Raw genomic sequence first — 20,234 nt, forward strand, 5'->3', positions numbered from 1 at the left:
GCTTGCTAGCACTGAGTCTTGTACCTGAGGTACAGCAGTGGATACAGAGCAGGCTGATGAAGATGAGGATGGATGAAGATGAGCCAGTTTGGCTGTGACGAGCAGAACTGCATCAGAGAAAACAGCCTGAGTGTGTCTGTACCACTCCAGAAGAACAGCCCGCTGAACTGCTCTATCTTTAGCTGATCTGTGAGATCTCAAAGAGAAATGTAAGAATTAAGCAGGGAAAGGTAGAGAGAGAAATATAGTTACAGAGAAAGAGAAAAAGAGGACTTTAGCATACTGTGCCAACTGCTGTTTCACTAATATCTCTGTCCACTTATGAAAAGTGTTGTGGAGTAGTAGCATGGATGATAGTTCTTGCGCTGAAAATCGTGATTTCCATTTGAACACTTCCATCGTACAACCTAAAATCCAAACAGATTTTCAACATTTGTAATAATAAAAACTGTTTCTTGAGCACCAAATCAGCATATTAGGATGATCTCTGAGGAATCATTATCATGTAACACTGAAGACTGGAGTAATGGCTGGTGAATATTCAGTTTTTAAAATATATTCAAATTATTATTATTTTAAGTTGTAATATATCACAATATTACTGTTTACTGTATTTGTATCAAATAAATGCAGCCTTGGTGAGCATAAGAGGATTTCTTTCAAATCGAACTAACCTTAAACTTTTGAAAGATAGTGTATATCACAGATAGCTGACATAATAATTAAACACATAATCATACTTGTAAAATGACCTAACCTGTGTTTTTCTGTCTTGTATGAAACTGGTGGATGAGGAAATCCTTTTGAAGACAGTGTAGCTGTAGAGATCTGCTCCAGTGCTGTAAGCATGTCTTGAGTGTCAGAGCCTTTCTGCGATAACAGTAATGCAGAAGCAATGCACTGCGCTGAACCAGTGATCTCCACGCTGATAAACACCTGCCATAAGCACACAGAGAAAGAATCAGTGCCACAACATCAATGAACAGTTTAGCAACAGCCTATAAATAAACTAGTGTTCAAAAGTTTGGGGTAAGTACATTTTAGTTTTTTTTGGTGGCCCTCTAAGACTATAGCAAGTTCCCAGGTAGGCCTCAGCTGTCTGTTACCATGCAAGAAATGAGATACCAGGGGAATCTCCATCAATGTGAATGTGACAAGCCAAAATAGCAGCCATGTAAAATTTAAGTGTAGCAAGGGCCAACCCTGCTGAAAGATGCTCCTGTAGGAACACAAGCAGTGAACCAACCAGGCAATTACCAATAGAATTTCCTTGTAGAGGGAGCTCTAGCATTAAAAATGGCCTCAACAACCTCATTTGAGAGATCAGATTCCAGGAGCTGATCCCCCTCAGGGGCCAGACCCACCGGTTCCAAATCTCGGGTCGGGGGTGAAAGATCCCTGCACCTGAGACAAAAAGTCCCTCCTGGTCAGAATCTCCCACGGAGAGCTTTCCAGGATAAACACTAGAGGCCCTATCATACACCTGGTGCAATGCAGCGCCAGGCGCGACTCAAGTGTTTTTTTGCTAGTTTCAGCCCGACGCAGTTATCATTTTCACGTCCTGCGCCACATTGTTTAAATAGCAAATACATTTGCGCCTATTTGCGCCCATGGAAAAAATGCGCCCATGCTGGTCTGAAAACGAGGTGTGTTCAGACGCATTGTTGGCGCGTTGCTATTTTGAGGCAACTAAAATAGACTGCACCATTGACCAAATGAAACATGGTCTAAAGTCCATGGCGCAATTGTTTTTGTTGTTATTTAAAGGGCGCATTAGTAATATGCGCCTATAGGCAACTGGCTTTTAAAGGGAATAGGAGATGAGACTCTGATTGGTTTATTGCACGTTACGCCCAAACACACCCATTATTCATTAAGAGAATACGGACAACCCTTTTTTCCCGTCATTAAACTAGCAAAAGTGGATTCGGACACGCCCTAAGTGCACTTGCGACGTGCGCTTTAGACCATGCGCTTAGATCGTTAACAGGGTCCTAGGTCCGAGAACTAAATTCGGGCTGGGTCTTTCACATCAGCAGGGCGAACCAGAGGACGGTGCCTCTGCCAAATCAACTCAACCACATCCGGGTGGAGTCCCCTGGCCCTCAGCCCCTGCCTCGACATCTGCCCCCAGATTCAAGTGTCCAGGGAAATAAACCGCCCTTAGCAAGAGCAGTTTGTCCTCTTTCAAGGTCTTTTAAATTCTATGGGTCATATAAACATGGTCATTTAAAATGTATATAAAACAAAATAGCTCAGATAATATTAAGTTTGACCTCCTGATGTTGGTAAATAACATTTTCTGAAAGATAAACTCTTTCACTAACACATTTATGAACAATTGACAACATTTCAAAAAAGTGTTTGTAACTTTCTTGATTATTTGTATAAAGTGCAAGCTTTTCAACATCTCATTTGAGTGTAACAGCCACAATGCAAATGAAGCACAGGAAACCAAGCTTCACTTACCCTGAGAGTTGAGCTCTTTGTAAATTCTCCCGTACTCTTCTTAACTCTTTCCTTTGCCAAGCGCTTTGACGCCATATTGTAAATCTAGTCTGTATTCTACTTTTATCCTGCAGATGGCACACTCTCTCCAGACATATCCTTGTTTCCTGCATCCTTCTTGTGACATCTCTCCACTTCCTGAAGTTTACTGCACAGATTTCAACAACAGCCGATGTATGTCATTGCTTACGCTTCAATGTGCCCACTACTAGCGGAACCCTTGCAATGTGTAAGGCCTTCATCACTTGGAACCCGATATGGAGCTGATTTATTATTTATAGGTGTTTTCCCTTATAAATTTGTATGTATGCTTGGGTTGATAAAAAATGAAATACAAAAAATATAAAATATGAATATATTTATATTACACATGCTACACAATGCGGTTAAATGTCAATATAACTATCATACACTAGAGTTGTGTGGGGTGGGGGGTAAATTAAGCGCAATCTGCTGAGAGGTCAAAATCCTGTTGCATTGTGGTCTATGGATCTGCCTGAAGAGTACTACATATTGAGTAGACGCGCTTCCTCAGCCAAAATCGAGGGGTCGAGGGTCTGTCCAAATAAACTTCCCTAGCCCACTTGATGAAGTTGAGCGGAAGGGATTCCCCCAAGGGGAAGTGCTTAGGGAAGTTTGCGAGTGTATGTCTAAAAGTGGAGTTAAACGCAGCCCCAGTCTCTAACCTCAGCAGAATCTAAGTTATGAAAAGACCATAGGCAAAGTGCTGTAAGTGTCAGGGGCTGTTACTGAATGCTGTCAGTCCTGTCTGGAGGAGGTTTTTTTTTTTTGCTCCACCTACCTGCTAACATCCGTCTGGAAAGCACCCATGGGACTCTGGTGCTCAAACGTGTTAATTTTATCTTCTGAACGTAGCAATGCCAGGAGTTCAGGGTGCGTCTGTGCAAGAAACAAATAATGTGGTAGCACATTTATACTGTATTCTTCTAGTAAACTCCAATTTGCATTGACACCTTCACCTAAAAACTAGATTTTTGAACCACTTGACCATACAAAAAAAAACAAAAAAAACATCTCTACAACTATGGTGTTCTATGTGGTTGCTATGGCCTTTCCATGCAGTTACTAGGTTATTTTAGATGGTTTCTTGGACTTTATTTTACATGGCTCTCTGAAATACTTAATTCTGATTGATCAGTCGCAACATTCCAAGGTCAGTTATTACCCAAAAATGTCACTTGCTACACTCTACAATAACCACTCATCCAGGTATTTGGGGCTGGCGCGTCTTTCATTTCTCTCGTATCTCAACACTGACACACTCTCTCTCGTATCATTCAAACGTGCGTTTCCCAAAAGCATTGCAAGTCATCATAAAGACATTCACACTCAGAATAAAGAAGTAACATTTAGAGGAACATTTTTACATTTAGAGGTTCAATAGTTTGTCACTGGGGCAATACCCTTAAAAGGAAATCTTTGTACTCTACCTTATTTACCTGTAAAAGGTTTGTCGTAGTACCTTATGGATACAATACAAATATGTGCTCACAACACTATAAATACAATATAGGTAGATCTAAATCCAGAACGTCCAGCCCTAAAACTTGATGTCAAAGCACTAAGGCATTATAGACATGACTTTCTGTAAAGCTGCTTTGAAACTGTGTGTATTGTGAAAAGCCCTAAACAAATAAATTTGACTTGACTTGAGGTAAGCTAAGGTTGTCTCTTTAAGGGTGTGTTCACATTTGTCATGCTTGGTTCGATTAAAACGAACCTTGGTGCGATTGCTCTGTTAGTGCGGTTCATTTGAATGAGTGTGAACGCTGCCATCTGAACCCTGGTGCACACCAAACAAACGGACTCACACCGTCAAAAAGATGTGTCTCGGTCCACTTCCAAACAAACTCTGGTGCAGTTCGAATTAAATTTAAACGCAACAGTAACAAAGACATGCAAATTAACCAAAAACTGGACATGATGTCACAAGATGTGACCCTAAAAAGGACAGAATCCTCAAGCATACCTGTTTTTTCTCGTCACAGTCGTGATGTTGCCCATTACAGTTCGGTACAGGCGGTACAGGCGTCAGAACCACGTGTGACTGAGGGATTCCTGCCACTGTTTTGACTTCTTTACACATTTTATAAGCTCTTCACAAGTTATCAGCTGGTCAAAATACCCTCATATGTAGGCTACGCACATACAGTGAACGCATTTATCTCGGCACACTGCATTGTTTGGGATGTTCGGTAAGTGCCATCTCGAAATATACGCCATAAAAGCAGACCAATCAGGTTGTGAATGTATCCCTATGCATTAAGGTTTGGTGTTAAAAATGCTAATTTGAACGTTAAGCGGACCAGGAATAAACTTTTTTTTTTTTTTTTGGTCCGGACCAAATGAACCAAGCGAACCAAACTACAAGTGTGAACACACCCTAAGTGTACTGTCCCAGTGACAAACTTTTGTACCCCTAAAAGCACATTTGTTTTTCATGTTCCATGGCAAAAAAATCAGTCATGCAGTGAATGACATGAGGGTGATGGTGTGAGAGGCAGATTGACCCTTACCGGCTCAAAACTAACTGTTTTTCTCTCTCTCTTTGACAGGATTCTGCTCTCTTCTGCCAACGATGGAAAGAGTGAAGAAGGTTGCTTATCTGAGTGGACTGCATCAACTTCTCCAGCTTCTTCTGACGGTAACGGATCTTCCATTTCTTCCATGCTGATGATAACAAATGCATCCTAAAGAAAGACAGAGATCTCATTGATATCTAGGGGAAACATTATGAGATATTTATATAAGATACAGCAAATTCTGAGAATACAAATCAACATTCGGGAGACTGAAAAAAAGATATACTGCACTAGCATGTGCATGACTCAGACATGGATATAGCATTGAGACAATGTCTGTACCTGTACTGATCTGTGGCCAGCTGTTTTCTCTGCCAGGTTAATATCCACATGGTCCAGACTTTGCTCCGGAGTCGTCTGTCCCAACACACACATGCCCACCACTCCTGCTGTCTCCTAGAGAACCGTTTTAAACACACCTGCCTCCACAGCAGCCAGTGCTTATACAGTACAGATAGACTGCAGGGTGTAAAGCACATACAGACACACTTAAATACACAACTAGATATTTACATGTGCTTAAGAAAATGAGAGTGTTGTTTCTAAAAAGAGGTAACAAACCAACCAGGACCTATGTTATGCACAACTAAGATGAAACTCATGATAGCTAGCAAAGGGAAACCCTGATTCCTGTCCAAGATGGTGACTCAGGCATCCCTATTAACTCTTATTCATAGTGAGGTAACTGTAGATCTGACCCAGATTATGGGATGATTCTTACTGATAATGAATCACAGCTGTTCTGAGCAAACGTAGGTTCCTCCAGGTGGAATATGTGGTCATCAGAAAAGTTCTGCTGGGCTGAATGAGTCGTTTTCTCAAAGCATCTGTGTTGCTCTCATAGTGATTCTTCCACTGTAACAGAATGTGCTATTAACTTTAAGATATGAAGTTGAAATGGTTTGTTTAAAATACTGTTTAACACCATGGGCCCTATTTTAACGATCTAAGCACATGGTCTCACGGCACAAGCGCACTTAGGGCGTGTCCAAATCCAATTTAGCTAGTTTAACGATGGGAAAAATGGTCGGCGTGCCTAAAAGGGACAACCTAAAAGGGCTGTCCCTATTCTCTTAATGAGTAATTGGTGTGTTTTAAGTGTAACGTGCAATAAACCAATCAGAGTCTCATCTCCTATTCCCTTTAAAAGTCAGTTGCGTTCGCGCCATGGCGGATTTCTATTTACATGGTGGAATTTGCTAGCGGAAAAAAATAACGCTTCTCTAGCGAGGAAACGGATCTGCTCGTGCGCGAGGTAAGTGCGCAAGCAGACCATCTACGGGACAAGCCGGATTCCACCATATCTTTATGTACACAATATTAATCTTTTACACTGTAATCCTTCTGGCATGTTTGTGTGCTGCTGCACGTCCCCGTGTGTGTGATAAGCAGAGTGTACATGCGTTGTGGACCCACCTATATGTTATTACTAATGCACCCTTTAAATAGCAAAAAAAATAAAAATTGCGCCATGTACTTTAGACCAGGTTTCAGTTGGTCAATGGCGCAGTCTAATTCAGTTACCTCAAAATAGCAACGCGCCAACAATAAGCCCGAACACACCTTGTTTTCAGACCAGCACGCCCATGGGCGAACAAATGGATTTGCCATTTAAACAACGTGGCGCAGGACGTGAAAATGATAACTGCGTCGGGCTGAAACTAGCAAAAAACACTTGCGTCGCGCCTGGCGCTGCATTGCGCCAGAGTGTATGTTAGGGCCCCATGAGAAATTATGCCTTTTGACCATCCAAAAACTGTAGTTCATCATAGTCAACTATGCTGTACATTTCTGAGGGATATTCTCAGGAAACTCTGCCATTGTTTATAAAACACATTATCACAAGGGAATAGTGTATTATAGAGTATAAGGCTGTTGTACAAATTTCCCACCTGGTAAAAACTCTGATAGAGTATGAAATTACTTCTTCTCCTCTCCACTGCATCTGTATGAGCACAATGCATCTTTGCGGCCCATCTCAGAACATACAGAGCTTTGTTTAAAACCCGTCTTCTGTCATGACAGCAGGCTTGAGAGAGTAACCTGAGTCTTTTGGACCACATTCTCAGACAGCGCAACCGCAGACGGAACCTATACAGATCCTCACTCCTGCATAACACACAGTGAAAATTGGTAAAAAAATTAACAGTGATGACAATACAGTCACCATACATATTTCACAGCCCAACCTCCAGATGAGTCTCTTGATCCCAATCTAAACACAGTACATGGGCTCGAAAAAGCATTTAATTCTATCCATTCAGCTGAGCTCAAAATTACAGGTACAAGTCACAACAAGTAAGAGATGTATTGTTTTATCAGCTCTATCAGAAGGGTTATTACGCTTTCACAAGCACAGGCATTTGACACAGATACAGTTTGTTTTCTTCACCTTTCTTCCATTTTCTTTTCATCGAAGTCATCATAAGCCTCTGGCGTCACATCAAGCTTTTCAAACGAAAAGAAATATGTTAAAGATGTGTTCGGTTTTCTAAAATTACATCAAATTATATTAACCCTTCAAAACACCCTAGTCCAAAAAATCTTAAAGGAATGTGAATAGGTTTTCTTGGAAACCAGTCCTAATGGAATCAAATAAAGAATCTATCCAGCAGGCATAAGACATTTCTATTTGGTTGAATTATATAAGTTCTGATGTCAGGTTATCAAAATTCAATGTCAGGTGTGTTAGACTTTAAGTGGCGCTGCACAGACCCATCAAAGTACCGTATGCTTTCGACTCGCAGTATTTTGATGTCATACACGACCTGTCTGTGCAGCGCCACTTTAAGCCTAACACACATATTGTACTGACATTGAATTTTGATCTCCTGACAGGGAAGCGTTTTCTCTAAGGGTTTACGTCAAGCCAACGTTGGGCTTTGACTTTAACTGCTTTTCATTTTCAGCCAAAATCGTACTTCTGTCCAACGTCTTTCTGGCATTACATTGACGTCCAGTGCCCACTGGGTTCTAAGGATGCGTCACACCCATGTACACTTAATATATAGCTACATCCAGTAATTTATAACTAAACATAAATTAAAAAATATATATAATATATTATAGCAATGTCTTAAAGTCATTCTTAATTTTTATTTTTTTATTAATGATCTCCATTTATGACAATGTGGCTGGGCCATAAGAATCAAAAGATATACTGTACATATTTGATTCTAATTAGATTTTTGCAGTCGAAATGGATAATTTGTCATCCATATTAGAACTCTGGAATACTGGAATGTCTTACTGGAAAACAAAAGGAAATCAGAGGGGGAATGAGTTTTTAAATCTTAAAATTCTTAAGGAATTCTCCATTTGAACTGGTTCCATATGCTATAAATTCCAGTAGGCTTCATTTAGGATATTTTCATCATGGGATTTTGTATGCCAACATACCTGAGCAGAAATCTGAGCTTCTGTTGCAGCCAAGGCTTTAGACTTCGCAAAAGGTGAGTGTTGATGAGATGTAAGGTATTGCCCATGAATAGACACTAGTTCATTCCTTCCTGCCAGTGCTGGAGGATATTCGCATGCTCCTCTAAGAAAAACTCTTTGCATAGTTTGCGTATGGTTCTTTATATCCTCTCTATCAATCACCAGTGGGTGCATTTGACTCAAATTCTCCTGGATTTCAAGCCTTTTATGAGGGTTAATCTCTGTAGGGCTTTCAAAAGCCAATTTGTTGCCATTAGGCCTCGTGTCTCTGACAAAATCTTTATTTTGTCCAGATTTGTTTGGTTGTTTGCTATGTATAGATACTCTAGGGACTTGACTAGAGCTGAATCTTGTATTACAGCACTTAAACTGCTCATTTCTTGGTCGTCTTTTTATACCTCTAGGAACGTAGCAACTGTGCCTTTCACTTTCAGTGACAACAGGTATTGCGAGAAAGGAAACTGCTGAGGTGGATCCAGATAAGTTGGGCGTTTGATGTTCCACAAAAGAGACTGCTTGTTCAGTTGTGTCGAAGTGGAGCATTGAGCAATGCAAGTTTGCAGACATCCACGAGGACTCAAGAAGCTCATGAAAGGTAGAGGATGAAAGCCTTTCATCTTGCTTTTGAAAAGCGAACGCTTCCTTTTGGGGTTTATAAGCAACGTCTGCAGAATTAAAGCAGGTCGGCTGGCTGTCTTTCTTTGAAATTGTGGATAATGAGGAATCCTCAGTAAAATCCCTCTCTTGAGTCTTCCATTGCTCACGCTTATGCTTGGCTGCTGTGTTACAACATATGGCGGCTGTAGCATCACTTGTTGTATCTCTCCTGGCATATTTTGAGCCACTTGCTCTCTCTGAAACTGAATAAAAGTTCTTGAGGTGAGGAAGATCAAAAGTGTAGTCTGCTTCCCTCTTGAAGAATGTTTGCTGAATGAAAGGCTCAGAACCAAACGTTTGTATGGGACATCTACTCAGTGGGGTGTTCTTGTAAAAAGTTGTTGTACCGTCTTTCGGAGCATATGGAGGCTCATCTGCATTTTCCTCAGGCAACGGCATGATGCTTGTTATTCACATTTTGCTGTTTCAATACAGATTAGTTCAGGTATCATTTTAAAACAAGGTCTCATTCCATCAGCTCAATGAAATATTCATGGATAACCATGAGTGCTGCATTAAAAATTGCTGAACTTCCAAACAATTAAATTAAAGATCCAATAATTTAAACTGATTAAACATTTATATTCTTACTTTTGGGTAACGCAGTGGCAATTATGATAATCATTAGGCTACAGCTGTAAAGTATTTACAAAAAATCACTCACCCTTAGGGGCAGCATGTTATATTTGCTAATGCCTCCATGTTGTGTCATCTATAGTTAATGATCTGTATAAATTGTGGGCAAAACCTTCAAACTGCAGAGCGCACGTTGTGTGAGCTAAGAAGATTAGAAACAGATTACTGTACAACCAACCTGCTGGGAGGAGCCGGTAAATTAACTCAGTCTAGTTCTCAGTATAAGCTGAGAGACGACCTTTAAAAACTATATTTTACATTTTTGATATATTTTACAGAACATTGCTGGTGTTTGCCCATGCAAAACACTGCACCACAATGCTTAGATGCTATGGGAATTGATGTGCAGGTCCTAAGCTGTTCTGAGTGGTTAGTTCATTGCATTGGCTAATCTGGGTGGTTGCTGACTGGCCCGAATCAAAAGAGCCTATTCGCAAGTCTCTATGGCTTTGTTCAGACTGCAGGTAATTGTGGCCCAAATTCGACTTTTTTGCTCATATGTGACTCGGATCTGTTTTTGTCATAACAGTGTGAACAGCACAAACCACATGAAATCTGATCTTTTCAATTCCGATTTGGGCCAGTTCCATATGTGGTCCTAAATCTGATACAGGTCAGAAGTCAGTCTGGCAGTCGTATAGAAATTCATGCAACTTTTACGTCCCTGTAGATAAACGTTTGTCACAATTCTGCGCTCATGGGAGTCACTTTAAAGATTTTACATTACCAAAAGTAATTTTGGTATAACTTGGGTAATAACATTATCAAGGTTATCAACAAAGTTTCAAAAGGTAGTCAAGTGGACAGTGATGTGTAACTTTTAAGTATTACAGTGACATGACAGCTCTATATACATAGATATATCATGTGTTTAAAAACTCTGCTTACTTATTTCGTATCCTTGTCTTAGTTTTTTTTATTTTGGATTCCATGGTAGATCACGCTATAAATAAACACGTAATCGCTTACTTTAATTTTTATTGTTCTTTTGCGCATGCAGGTCAGTCCAGAAGATCTGTTCACACTGGAATCTAATATTAGCCATTTTAAAACAACAATGTGAACAGCTGTACAAAAAAAATCGGATCTAAGGAATAAATCGGAAATGAGCACTAAAGCTTGCAGTGTAGCCTATGATATTTTGGTATGTAAGCTGAATGATTTGAAGCTTCATTCATGTCTGTGTGTACAGTAAAGTGCACAACGCCTTGCCCTGTTTTAGTTTTTTTATTACACATTTTAAAACATTTATTTAAAATTGTTTAAATTAAAATAAAAATGCAATTGGTTTTAGTAGATTGTCTTGACTATGGCTTGTCATGTTTGTATGGTGGTTAATCACTGTTTGGCTACACTTTTTTTCTACACATTTGTTGTGCTATGTAAAATTTTATTAAGATAGTTTGTCAGAAGCAATACACACATCAAATTTAGTAAAAATATCTTATTTTATTTGAGAAATGCTACAATTACCGTTAAATAGTCTACATAATCAAATTAAATTGACAAATTTCAGGAAGAAATTTGTATTCATTGTCCATTTCATACAAAATACAAAATATAATTTCCATGTCATATGATCTTTAAACACTAATTACAGTAAGTTTTACAAACAGTGATGGAAAGTAAAACACAAGGGGTGTTAAATTCCCATAATCTTGATCAGCCAAACGTCTACTTGTAGCTTCTCAGATAAACCAATCTGTGAGGCTGGAATTTCTCTCGACAAAGTGGGCATTCAGTCTACAATAAAAGCAACAAAGAAAATTACTTCTCGTACATCATTAATGTGGAACTTTACGTGCAAACACACCACAGCATTATGTAATATAAAAGTCTTGCCTTGGTATTGCACCACTCAGTAATGCACTCCCAGCAGAAGAGATGACCACAGGGAGTACTAGTGGTGTTTCTGCGCTCCTCCAAACACAAGATACAGCGTGAAGAACGAGACGTTGACTCACTGACCTGACGACTGAGAGGAAAAACAGATGTGTAAAGAAGAATGCAAATAATGCAACATAAATCTATTATGTAAGTATTATGAAAGCTCCCCTCAAGACTCCATAATGTCACATTTATTACCATAAAACGTCTCAGTTACCAATGTAACCCTCGTTCCCTGAAGGAGGGAACGGGAGACGTAACGTCGATGTGAGGACATAACTGGGATCACTTCAGGGAGCCCTATCAACTTCGAGTGTCTACAGAACGAGCCAATGGCCGTTGCCGTGCGTGATTCGCGTAACGCGCCCCGCAGCGCGGGTATAAACAGGAAGCGGGCGCACGCACACATTGTTTTTCGCTGAGGAGCCGAGATCATGACGGCCGTCTAGCGATGGTCAGCAACGGTGGCGACAGGACGTAACGTTACGTCTCCCGTTCCCTCCTTCAGGGAACGAGGGTTACATTAGTAATCGAGACGTTCCCTATCAGTCGCTCACGTTCGAAGTAATGTCGACGTGTCGATGTAATTGGGATCCCATGGAAAATGCCACGGATGCTGCCACATCCAGCGCTCTACGCAAGACTCACAGACCCACAACTGGCAGGGGCGGAAGGCCTGCGTAGAGGAGTTCAAACTGCTGTTCCGTTTTACCACACATAGTGGAACTGTTGGATAACACTGGGAAAGCGTGCCTTTCCAGGGGAGAGGGACGCTGCGGAAAACCCCATCCTGCCCGAAGGGAGGTAACATGTGGAGAATACACATATGGACTGGCCGATTAGGGGCAGTGCAACATATGGAATGTCACTGGGGTGGCTCCAGCCTAAGAAGGGGGAGGCAACACCAGACAGTGACGGCAGAGCGCACTCTGCCAAGGGAAAGACACAGGCTCACCGCAGGGAGCTGATCGTGGAAGAATACGCATATGGGATCGCCGCAGGGATCACCACACATGGAACCCAGCCTAGCACAAGCATACGAGCACTAGGCCTGGCGTCAGATGCTCCGCAACATCCGACTGTCGAAGGGGTGCGGAGGACCACGACTGGAGCAAAAAAGCGCTCCTATCCGCTCCATGTGGAGGGAAGTGGCGCAGCAAGCCGACACTAGAGCGGGAACTTCGGTGTTAACGGCTGGTTGAAGCGAGCACACAGGAACAAACCGGCTCAAAACGTAGGCTATAAAACCTAGCGAAAGTGTTAGGTGTCGCCCAGCCCGCAGCTCTACAGATGTCTGTCAGCAAGGCGCCGTGTGCCAGCGCCCAGGAAAAAGCGACACTCCTAGTGGAGTGGGCTCTGAACCCGAGCGGGCAGGGCACGCCTTGGGCTTCGTAAGCCAAGGCGATGGCATGCATCCACTATCCAGTGGGTCATCCTCTGCTTGGAGACAGCCTTTCCCCTTCTGCTGGCCTCCATAACAGACGAGCTGATCTGAGGTCCTGAGGCAGAGCTGATCTGAGGTCCTGAGGCTTTGCGTTCTGTCCACGTACAGACGCAGAGCTCGAACAGGACAGAGAAAACCAGGGCTGGGTCTGCCTCCTCCGAAGGCAGCGCTTGCAGGTTCACTACCTGGTCCAGGAAGGGAGTAGTAGGAACCTTGGGCACGTATCCGGACCGGGGTCTCAGGTTCACGTAAGAGTTAGCCGGGCCGAATTCTAGGCACGATTCGTCAACTAAAAATGCATGCAGGTCCCCTACCCTCTTGATGGAGGCCAATGCAACCAGGAGTACTTTCTTACAGGACAGAATTTTTAACTCAGCTGATTGCAAAGGCTCAAAGGGTGGTCTCTGAAGTGCCGAAAGGACCATACTGAGATAAGAGATCCTCTGCCCGGGGCTGAGTTTGCTCTTTTCCCAGTTGACCTGAAGCCCTAGGTGGCTGAGGTGACTGAGCACAATGTCCCTGTGTTCGCACAACTGCTCTCTCGACTGGGCCAGGATAAGCCAGTGGTCGAGGTAGCTGAGGATACGAACACCATGGGAGCCTGAATGGCCGCCTCTGCGACTTTCGTGAAGACACGGGGCGACAGGGCCAGCCCGAAGGGTAAGACTTTGTACTGATATGCTGAGGCACCCAGGGGTAGCCACGGCTATAATGAGTTAAACACTCAGGAACTCCCACCGATACCGACACACACACAGTGTAAGCTGTAAAAACAGCAGTTGAGAGCTGTAAGCTCACGGCCACCGCTGATCGCGCCGTCACACCAACGCTGGACAGAGTTCGGATTTCCAACTCGCAGAGTCTCTTCTTGCAGCACTGAAGTAACAACCTCTCGGCTCCGAAGTGAAAGACAATGTGTGTGTGTGCCCGCCTCCTGTTTATGCCCGTGCTGCGGGGCGCGTGACGCGATTCACGCACACCAACGGTCATTGGCTCGTTCTGTAGACACTTGAAGTTGATAGGGCTCCCTGAAGTGATGCCAATTACGTCGTCACGTCTGAGGGAACTAATGCTAAAAAAATATGACAAACAAGGATGTCTGAGATGAAGAAGAAAAATAGTTAAAATGAAAATATTTAAACCTTTTTGGTTTAATTACTCACAAAAGTGAAATGTTATTTAAATGTGATGTAAAAATGTATGTAACCATAAATTAAAAGTTTTGAAACATAATTTTCTAGATTTTTAAATTGCGAGTTAATATTTCACAATTCAGACTTTATCAGAATTGAGAGTTTATATCTGATTATAAAATCAGAATCGTGAGATATAAACTCTCAATTCTGATAAAGTCTGAATTGTGAAATATTAACTCGCAATTTAAAAATCTAGAAAATTATGTAAAATTATGTCCAAAATTATGTCTAGCAATTCAGACTTTATAACGTGAAAAAAGGTCAGAATTCAGGGATATAAACTCATAATAAAATAAAGTTAGAATTGTGAGTTTATTGAATTTGCAATTCAGATTATTTTCTCAGAATTTTGAGATAAAAATGGACAATTGAGAGTTAAAAAGTGTTAATTGCGAGATACATATTTGCAATTACAAGAAAAAAAGTCATAACTGTGAGAAAAAAATCTCTCTCTTTCTCTCTCTCTCTCTCTCTCTCTCTCTCTCTCTTATTAGGTACACCTTGCTAATACTGGGTTGGACCCCCTTATGACTTCAGAACTGAACTGCCTTAATTTAACATTCCTCCAAGATTGTGGTCCTTTTCCAGCACATCTCAAAGCTGCTCTATTGGACTGAAATCTGGTGACTGTGCAACAACAACACTCAGGTAGGCTGTAACATTTAAACAATGCTCAATTGGTACTAAGGGGCCCAGAGTGTACCAAGAAAATATACCCCACACCATTACACCACCATAACCAGCCTGAACCATTGATACAAGGCAGGATTGCTTCATGCTTTAATGTTGTTTACGCAAAATTCCAACCCTATCATCTGAATGTCGCCGCAGAAATCAAGACTCATCAGACCAGACAACATTTTTCCAATCTTCTATTGTCCAGTTTTGGAGAGCATTTGCAAATTGTAACCTCAGTTTTCTGTTCTTAGCTGACAGGAGTGGCACACAGTGTGGTCTTCTGCTGCTTTAGCCCAGCTGCTTCAAGGTTCAATGTGTTGTGCGTTCAGAGATTCTCTTCTGCAGACCTCGGTTGTAACGAGTGGTCATTTGAGTGAATGTTGCGAATGTATACACTGTATATACATAGATACATATATACATACACACACACACCTATATATATGCTGCCTTGGTGAACATAGGAGACTAAACATTTTTAATGTTTCCACATTTTTGAAAGGTACTGTATATAATGACACATGTCTCACAAAAGAACAATGGATGTTAGGAGAGGAAGGAACAAGCCTTAAGGCACTACAGCGTTACCTGGGGAGAAGGTTTCTGTGCTGTTTCCATTCCTGCCGTGCTCTCTGTCTTTGCTTGAGGTTGTTAAACTGCAGTGTGAGAGTGACGCCCAGCTGTAGTAGGGACAGCGCACCCAGCAGACGGTAACCGTTACTGATCCTTGGGTCATCGCCAGACACATTCCCCACTCTTAGCTAAAACAACACATTCACAGTTACACAGAATAAACTTTTACACAACAGGAATATGATGTACACTACCATTCAAAAGTCAGTAAGATTCTTTTTTTAAACAAATGAACACGTTTATTCAGAAAGCATACATTAAATTGATAAAAAAGTGACTGTGAAGGCATTTACATTGTTACAAAAAAAAATCTATAGCTAATAAATGCTGTTCTTTTAAACTTCATTAAGGAATGTTGAATAAAAGTTACCATAGTTTCCACAAAAAACTAAATTAGCAGCACAACTGTTTTCAACATCGATAATAATCAGAAATAAGATCCACCAAATCAGCATATTAGAATGATTTCTGAAGGATCATGTTACTGAAGACTGGAATAATGATGCTTTGCATTCAGCTTTGCATCAAAGGAATAAATTATATTTTAAAATATATTAAAACATAAAACATATTTTAAATTGTAATATTTTACAATATTAAATGGTAGCCTTGGCACCAAAAGCCTTGGTGGAGCCTTGGAAGAGACTTCTTTCAAAAACATAAAACAAATCTTACATACTTTTGAACGGTAGTGCATTTCAGAGTAAAACAGGATTTTTGAACAAGACTTGATTTTGGTGATCAGGAACTGATAGAATGGTGAAGAAAAGGCTCTAAACCTAAAGCTACACTGATATGGTGAGAAGTGGGTGTTTTTTAAAGCAATAACTTACAGAAAAAGTAGCAATGTATTTGCATGTTTTGGAGTATTCCACACTCCACAGTATTCTGTGAAGCACCTTGAGTACCATATAAATACCATGACATATGATTTTGGTTATTAATTAGTACCATATCATGCATAGAAGTACCATGGTATTATGATCTCTTACAGTACTTTTATCGTAAGGGATATAACACAAATCATCTGCAGTTATTACTGTGCTTCATTATAGGGTTAGTTCACCCAAACATGAAAATTCTGTCATTAATTACTCACCCTCATGTCGTTCCAAACCCTTAAGACTTTCGTTCATCTTCAGAACACAAATTAAGATCTTTTTGATGAAATCTGAGAACTTTCTGTCCCTCCATACAAATGACACTTTGATGCTTCAAAAAGTTCATAAAGAGATTGTAAAACTAATCCATATGTATCGAGCGGTTTAGTCCAAATTTTCTGAAGAGACTTTATCGCTTTATATGATGAACAGATTTAATTTGGGCATCACATTTAAACATTGATCAGAGAACATAAACATAAACTAAACCGAACCTGCTTGACGCACGAGAACCTCATTGGTTCTTGTGGAAGCTCAAACGTGCTGCGTAACACGAAAATAATCCTTATAATAAACGGAAATTACCGTTTATTATAACTGTTGTGTGCGTTGATGAATGTTTATATGAATAAATGAAATCTGTTCATCATATAAAGCGATCGTGTCTCTTCAAAAAAAAAAAAAAAAAGACAAAACCGCTCAATTCATATGGATTAGTTTTACAATCTCTTTATGATTTTTTTGAAGCGCCAAAGTGATAGTTGCATGGACTGCCAATAGAGTGACAGAAATCTCTCAATTTCATCAAAAGATCTTAATTTGTGTTCCGAAGATGAACGAAAGTCTTACGGGTTTGGAACGACATGAGGGTGAGTAATTAATGACAGAATTTTCAGTTTTGGGTGAACTAATCCTAACTTATTCCCACAGTACAGGTTTTATAATAATAAAAGAACAAAAACTTACATAACTAACACCTGCAGCTCTTTTACCAATGTGGTAAAAGGCTCCACTGATGTAAAAGACAGCCACATGTAGCCTGTACAGAAGAGTGATTCCCTGCTGCAGGGCAAACACAAGCGGAATCAAAGACTTCCTCTGAGACTCAGTCAGGATCCCCACAGCTCTCTGAATCCAGAACCGCACGTGTGATAACGGGTTCCAGGTTCTGCTCGTCTGGTGCTGCGAGTTCTGAGGTGCTTCTGCTTCCAACTCATTCTCAACACAGATCAAGACCTTGTCCATAAGATAAGGCACAAATGTGTGGAAGAAGATAAGTGCCGTTCGGCGCATTCGCGAGGGGATTCTTCTCTTGCTGGGGTCCACCTGGATGATGCTGACATACTCCTCACCCAGGGTCTGATATCCTAAATGAAATGGACAACAAAAACATGGCTCTGAAATACAACTCATATAACAAATACATCAGCAGTGTTGCAATACAAGCGAATAACTTACCAGATAAAGTTGTTAGAACATAGTAGGTCAGATCAGATAGTAATTCAATTTCCTTTCTGCACTGTAGCCAACGTCTGGAACCTCAAGGGAAAAAAAAAAATCTTTGAACGAGCAGCTGTATTAAAAGGGACGCATCATGGAAAACAGAATAAAAAAATAATGGATACCACTCTTGCAGTATGTAAAATGTAAACTGTGTGCACCAGTGTTATTTTACTATTACTTATATGTAAGTAACTGTTATAGTATTTATTAATATTTTGAATTAGCTTTAATTTTTATATCTTGGTTTCATTTTTATACGTTTTTTTGTAAATATTTCTATTTATAGGGGTTACAAATTGTTACGTGAACAAGCAAATCCACAAAGAAAGAATAATAAAAATCATATAGGCTAATGCTAATTAGGTAGTTTTAATTTGGTAAAGTATTTAGATATGTCTTTTAGTCAAAGTCATCTAAAATTTAAGAACTCTCATAAGTAAAAATAAGACTTAAGACTTTTTATGACCTTAAATTTTAAGGACTTTTTAAGGATCCGCGGGAACGCTTTAATTAATTTCATTACAGTTTCAGTTTTACATAAATTTGTCTAATTTAAACTTATTTATTTTAGTTAGTTGCCAAGTAAACGTTTATTTTTTATTTATTTTTATTTAAGTATTCCACCTAATATTTATGTTTATGTCAGATGAATACTAAATGTAAGGCTGGCCACACACTTGAAGATTTTAAGCCCGATTTTTGGCCCGATTTGCAACCTCCAACGATCTGGGGGGTGTGGCCCGATTCGAGGCTTCTGGCAACCAACTTTTTGTCCAAGAAAATCCGCAATTGTGTAGTTTCATTGCGATTATTTTACTGCCCCCGATCGTGTCAGAGCCCACACGATCCCAACGAGATCAAAGGCGGATATCGCGAGATTCACACTCATGCACTGTGTTGCTGATAAACTGGATGTAATTTAAGTTCTGTTGCTTTTATATGACAGTAAATATAATAAACAAGACACCCAAAGTACTTGTTAATTATTTCCATTCAAAATAAATGTTAATATCAATAATGTTTACTTTAATTACAGACATGGTTTTATATATATATATTTTTTTTTTATAATTATGACAACAATCACATAACCCATATAGAGATCGCACTGTCAGAGAGTTTGGGAATATTCACACATTATTTATACTAGGGGTGTGTAACAATATTTTGTGTTCCCATCATGCTTTTGATCAACGCAGTCGGTGGAGAGCAACTGCGCCTGACTGCAGAATCCGACGCGACCGCCCCGCTGTAGCGAGAGTTTTTTGACACACGTCAGCATGTTTTAAAATCGGTTAAGATTTGAAAATTGTTAAGTGTATCCTAGGCCTAACAACAGGCCTCTCTTTCCTCTTATCATTTGATCAAAGTAAAAACAGTTCAGACATTTTCACATAAAATTGGATGCCGTTTCTTTAAGATTAGCATTAGTGTTGTAATGAGGTCTAGCTCCAACAATATGAACAATGTACAACACTGCTATTTAAAGTGTTTATATGTGCATTTTGTGTACTTCACATATTGTGTATTTCACATATTATTAAATATACAGTAGGAACTATATATACTGCACATTAAGCTATTATTCCATTTTGAATAGCATATTGAAATACTGAAAAAGTTGGCTATTGATTGTTATGCCACACCTACATCATATTAGCATATGACCGCCCACAATAATGTTATTTAAAATGCCTAAAAACTAAATTATAACTGTGCAAGACATATTGATTTATATAAGTATTCTTATTGAAAATAAATAGGTGGGAAAAGCTAAATAAAATGTAAAAGTGTAGAATACGCCCTTTTAATATCCCTAAACCATGCATTCAGTGTGCTTGGGATTGCTTTACCTGCAAAGGTGTGGACGAGCTCATTGGCGTTGTTTGTCAGGTTGTTCTGGTAGAACTCATCCTTCTGACACGAGCGGATCAGCTGCGGCTGGTTCGCAGGAACTAGAGGCATTGCTCAGTTCGGAAGACGTTAACGAAATCCTTTGAGAACGTGTATATACTAGCAGTTTACATATATCTCATTTTACAAAAAAAAAAACAAAAAAAAAAACACAAGGATATACAGCGTTTATGGCGCTATTTACTGGTCTAGGTCACTTACTGTGCATGCTTCTAACGCTTCCGTGTTTAGTCATGTGATGCTCACGCGAGCACTC

At 40.2% G+C, this 20,234-nt stretch overlaps 2 protein-coding genes across 2 annotated transcripts in view; both read right to left on the reverse strand.

Annotated features, from left to right (window-relative positions):
* Nucleotides 1-9,981, reverse strand: part of LOC311278213 (uncharacterized protein) — a 30,165-nt gene extending 20,184 nt beyond the window's left edge. The window contains exons 1-11 of the mRNA XM_084388876.1: nucleotides 8,511-9,981; nucleotides 7,504-7,559; nucleotides 7,004-7,220; nucleotides 5,833-5,966; nucleotides 5,394-5,570; nucleotides 5,046-5,219; nucleotides 3,311-3,408; nucleotides 2,470-2,656; nucleotides 758-936; nucleotides 284-407; nucleotides 25-196 (exon numbers count right to left, since the gene is read on the reverse strand). Coding sequence (XP_084245002.1) covers nucleotides 25-196; nucleotides 284-407; nucleotides 758-936; nucleotides 2,470-2,656; nucleotides 3,311-3,408; nucleotides 5,046-5,219; nucleotides 5,394-5,570; nucleotides 5,833-5,966; nucleotides 7,004-7,220; nucleotides 7,504-7,559; nucleotides 8,511-9,605 — 2,613 coding nt within the window. The 5' untranslated portion in view covers nucleotides 9,606-9,981. The remainder of the gene's footprint in view (nucleotides 1-24; nucleotides 197-283; nucleotides 408-757; nucleotides 937-2,469; nucleotides 2,657-3,310; nucleotides 3,409-5,045; nucleotides 5,220-5,393; nucleotides 5,571-5,832; nucleotides 5,967-7,003; nucleotides 7,221-7,503; nucleotides 7,560-8,510) is intronic.
* Nucleotides 9,982-11,142: 1,161 nt separating this feature from the next.
* pex10 (peroxisomal biogenesis factor 10) lies at nucleotides 11,143-20,222 on the reverse strand. Its single transcript, XM_084390344.1, has 6 exons — nucleotides 19,918-20,222; nucleotides 18,020-18,100; nucleotides 17,528-17,928; nucleotides 15,636-15,808; nucleotides 11,685-11,817; nucleotides 11,143-11,585 (listed from the first exon to the last, which is right to left on the reverse strand). The coding sequence occupies exons 1-6, from the start codon at nucleotides 20,027-20,029 to the stop codon at nucleotides 11,517-11,519; spliced, it is 969 nt and encodes a 322-aa protein (XP_084246470.1). The 5' UTR covers nucleotides 20,030-20,222; the 3' UTR covers nucleotides 11,143-11,516.
* Between the last annotated feature and the right edge of the window lie 12 nt (nucleotides 20,223-20,234).

The sequence above is a fragment of the Rutilus rutilus genome (genome assembly GCF_951802725.1).
Source record: "Rutilus rutilus genome assembly, chromosome: 19".
Lineage (NCBI taxonomy): Eukaryota > Metazoa > Chordata > Actinopteri > Cypriniformes > Leuciscidae > Rutilus > Rutilus rutilus.

Excerpts from the sequence above, each read along its gene's own strand:
- pex10 (XM_084390344.1), bottom strand. The coding sequence starts at position 20,029 with ATGCCTCTAGTTCCTGCGAACCAGCCGCAGCTGATCCGCTCGTGTCAG. Across the intron at positions 18,101-19,917 it reads GCTCGTCCACACCTTTGCAG|GTTCCAGACGTTGGCTACAG; the intron begins GTAAAGCAATCC and ends TTTTCCCTTGAG. Across the intron at positions 17,929-18,019 it reads TGTTCTAACAACTTTATCTG|GATATCAGACCCTGGGTGAG; the intron begins GTAAGTTATTCG and ends CATTTCATTTAG.